This window comes from Cephus cinctus, unplaced genomic scaffold (assembly GCF_000341935.2).
Source record: "Cephus cinctus unplaced genomic scaffold, Ccin1 Ccin1_scaffold0013, whole genome shotgun sequence".
NCBI lineage: Eukaryota > Metazoa > Arthropoda > Insecta > Hymenoptera > Cephidae > Cephus > Cephus cinctus.
The window spans coordinates 2,081,867-2,086,253 of NW_014332762.1; the positions used below are offsets into that span (position 1 = coordinate 2,081,867).

General features: G+C 43.6%; 1 protein-coding gene across 6 annotated transcripts in view; it reads left to right on the top strand.

The window, feature by feature from the left end:
• LOC107265102 (hemicentin-2) overlaps window positions 1-4,387 on the top strand; it is an 86,499-nt gene that overhangs the window by 56,091 nt on the left and 26,021 nt on the right. For all 6 annotated transcript variants that reach the window (XR_001537120.2, XR_003058237.1, XM_015734227.2 and 3 more), the window contains one exon: window positions 3,957-4,098. Coding sequence is in view for 4 of the 6 variants with exons in the window: in XM_015734227.2 (XP_015589713.1) it covers window positions 3,957-4,098 (142 nt within the window). In the remaining 2 variants the exon portion in view is untranslated. The remainder of the gene's footprint in view (window positions 1-3,956; window positions 4,099-4,387) is intronic.

The window sequence follows — 4,387 nt, forward strand, 5'->3', positions numbered from 1 at the left end:
CTCCCTCCTCCTCGCCCGCCCTTCTCCTTCGCTCCGACGGAGGCATTACTTCACCCTTACTCGAAATATTCTATTCGAGCAGTGTCAGTTGCTACGATCAATTGCAGCAAAAGGTCCAATTACTAATTTCGCCAGCCCTATGGCACACTGATTGATTAGGTTGCAGCTCACGCTGTGACTGTGACTGTGATCCAGGACCAGTTTCAATGTGCAGCTCCGTTCTCGGAGCTCATCCTTATTTCTTTGTTTAGACCGAATAACAAGGCTAACGTAGCTTCGTCTGCAGTGCGGCATTGCCGCGATATCCACCTACGCAACCCCATTTCTGCAGGTATCGATTCTACATTGATTTGCCCCCCTCGAACTACAAAGGACGTTAAAACTATTAAGTGCCTTATCCGTATAATAATTAGTTGAAATTAGTGAAATCTGCCGCGCGGTAGAATCTAAGTGAGAAATTCCGGGAAACCCGTAATTCGCGGAGCCATTAAAGGGACCGAAACGAATAATTAGCTTGAGCTGCTCGCCACAAAGGATCAAAAAGCAGGTCAGTCCTTCGACGTGTCAGCCTCACTGCGGATAATAATGATGACACTAGCAACAGGCCGAAAATTCCGGACGGGGATGACTTATCTTTCGCACGAGGGTTCCTAGCAGTTCTTCTCGCCTCAGCCACCCTCTCGGCTTCTCGGATTGAGCATCGGAGTAGCTCGTACCGTTCACGGAAGAAAGGGGTAGCTTTAACTTAAACGAAAATTACCCCCGGATTTAGAGAAACGTCAGACGAGCCCGAGGAGAAATTCTCGTGAGAAAAGCACGAAACACGCAGCTGGATTTTCTATAAGCGGGCTTTAGCGCGCAGCAGGCATTCTCTTTCTCCTCCGAGCCGGCGTTAACCTTTCCCCTAATTCTCCTGCGAATTACATTTGCTTTTTCTTTCCTTTTGAAAAGCTACCCTGGACCTACGTGCTTCTCCACTCGACGGAATGTCAGCCCAGTACTCGAAATAAAAGTAAAAAAAAATACTGAAAGAAGGTAAAAAAATGTCAGGAGAAAACGCTGGAAACAGGAGCGACTCTCTAAGCCGTTAAAAGCAACATCCAAGTAGCTGCAGCATCGAATAGCAGTTCGAAAGTGTCTACTTTCTTCGTCCATTTTGTTTTACTCCGTCTCTTCTTGAGATATTGGTTTCTGTGTTTGTAAAAAAAAAAAAATTCCCTGCCCAGCGACAAGCCTGAAAGCATCGATTCTCGACAACGACTGAATAATTTTACTCCAGCGATTAATCCTTTTTCCTCGCTACTTTACCTTTTGTCTATCATTATTTTATTATTAACCCGTTTTTGTTATGCAACATACCCGAGCGAACGGACGCATAGCCGACGCACCCCGAAAATCAATACTTTCAACCGAGTTGCTAGTTTCCGCCACTATGCGAAATATGTGAGATACTTAGAAGGGAAGTATTCGCAATGGAATTTTTGTTACGACGAAGAATTTCGCGCGCATCGTTCGGCTGTCTGGCTGAACGCGCCCGTTACTACTAGTTATACATATATCTACTGGATTCTGGTACGGCGGATATCGTCTGTGCTGCCGCTGCTGCTGCTGCTGCGGGCGAACATGAATCTGCCAAGCAAAGGATAAGGAATACGTAACGGTATATTTCGTCTGGTCGATTTTCAATGGAAAGTTTTGCTCGACTGCTCGTGATCGTCATTCAATAAAATATTTCTACCGTGCCTGCTTCTAAAATACCTGCTCTATGTGTTCATACTTGTTCAGTGCATTTTTTATTTTACGATCTGCATCGTGAAATCATTACTGATCGATCTGCGATAATGATACGTCGCGCAATATAATTTTAACTCCTTGCATTAATCTGAATAAACTTTCACATTTCCGAATAACAGACGCGGTTATAATGTATCCGCTTGCCCGCGACGATCAGGTAATGTCATGTTTTATAAATAACAACTTGTAGAAATTTTGCTGATGCGTCTAATGAAATTTTATCGAAATTATTTAATACTTTAATAGACTTTTTTTTTGTCTCAGATCCGATTACCTCTGTCAGCCACGAGCAACGCAATTCTTTCTCAGATACTTGTAAAAGAAAACTCAGCTTTGAGGATATACGACAGTATAACGAAGTCTACACGTAGAACCACAGTTTCCTCGTTTCGTCCTGAAAATAGAATAATTTGTTATAGATGTCAGGCGTAGAAATTGGAAAACGAGTAAAATTATAAATAAATCCCAACAGACGTTTGATTAGAATATTGATTAAGTTTTTCTCGTCGAAGGAATAAATATGAAAAGAACTAAAAATGGTTTCGTTATTTTCCCGTGAAAAACAGTTTGTATTTTCGTTGGTCGCTATTTTAATATTGCTTTTTTTCAAGAGAGCCCGACAAAAATGGAATTGATTTCGGTTCGCAATTCGTATGAATGAGAAAAAAGCATGAAAGAATGAAAAAGCCAAATAAAGTTTGGATGTATCCATTTTGCAAACATACGCTCAAAGAGAGAGACGAACGATCAGTCCTAAGCCTTTTTGTGAGCCATTTCCTGGGCTGTGATTCCTACTGGCGGACTGTAGACATTTTGTAAATTCTGCGAACGTGCTTCGCTATACCGGCGCAAGAGATTTAATTTCAATTTCGTCCTTCGGCAGAAACGGCTCGTACATACAAATAGGAAGGTTAAAAAATGATTTTGCACAGCAGCGTAAAAGGTACGGGCCCGGGATTGCGTATGCGGATAAATATACGTCCAAGAGGGATAGAAAGTACTTTAATAGCACTCTGGCAAGAATATATTTTCTCACGCGACGCGCATCGACCCTCCACTTTACGGTTCTCTCGCCATGATTCTTATGGAAATAGACTGTAAAAAGATATTCCAGAAATAATTCGAAAGACGTTGGAAGCCTCAACCACTGATTTCGAAGGTGTCCGCGTGCGTCCCTTTGCACACGTTCGCGGGACGTTGTAATCGGTATACTTGAAAATGACTACCTGATAGGGAATTGTGCCCAATTGAATTCCAATAGAGAAGAAAGAAAAGGCAAAAGCAGAGATCAGGTGGGATTGGAGCGTTATGCATTGGACAATCGATGTTGTGAATTATTCGTGAAACTGATTGGTTCGGACTCTCTGGGATAGGGGAGGAGGAGGAGGAGGGGGAGAGAGAGAGAGAGAGAGAGAGAGAGGAGGAATGACTGGCGTCAGGGCACGCGACGAAAAATCGCACCTCCAATCGCACCCTTTTAAATCGGACAATTAGCATGAAAATGGCCGTCGCCAAATTTCCGCCCGTTGAATTAATCCAGCGCAGTGGCGCGCGTCCGTTTTGTTATGAAATTCAGTACAATTCACCAATTTACATGCCATCAATTTATTGTGCTCGCCCCCGGGGCGAATGCTAATTTTGTGAGAGGGAATTAATTGCATGCTAATCATTCGAAAATTGATATTGATCGCTCTGACGAGACGAGCTGCGACTATTTGTGGACTTTCGGTTGGACGGCGAACGGAAGAATATAAAGAAGACACGGAATTGTCGATAAAATGTGAATGCAATCAAATTCTCCTTTTTCCCTTTTTTCTCAGTTTATCACAATCGCAATCTTTTTTATTCCAAAAACCTATATAGACTAAAAATAGTCCAAACGTAGCCGACTACGGTCACGCGCCAACCTCATCTCAAAAGAAAAGTTCAGTTCGTCGAAGGACAAGGATGTTCTGAGAATCCTCTCGGGGCAGGGCAGCATCCATAATTCTACTTCCCGTGAAAGAAGTTTCAAATTTACTTATAAAATGTCCGATCGGAACGCCATGAGCCGGTACCATTTTAACTCACCTTCGATCGGCCTTCCTGTTGACTAAAGTTCCCTGAGTCTTCGAACACTCGTTCGAAATTTGCGACATTTCCTAACAAATGCGTTATTCTAGTTTCAGAATGGTAGTACGAGTGTGAGTATCGTGGAATGGATACCCAGCATAGAAGATGAAGGCAAGTACCTCGCGTGCCGTGCGGAGAATCCGCGTCTTCCGGAATCTGCGATCGAGCAACGATGGATACTCAAAGTTCACTGTGAGTATAGCTAAAAACATGCAGTCAGGTAAATTCTCATAAAGAAGCCCGGGCAGTACAAAATTTCAAAGTTTGGGAATTTCGAAAAAAAAAAATCGGGTCAACGAGTCTCCGAGGTTAGTTAGGTAATAACCCAATAACCATGCGGCGGGGCCAAAATTTTCGAGTGCGCGCGAACGACCGGTCGGCTTGAACAGGCCAAACCTCTGCTCGCAGGCCGCCCGATAGGGGACGTCGTTATCCGTTTATTTACAGGCGAACTCGATCGCCTATCGTCCCCCCCCCCCCC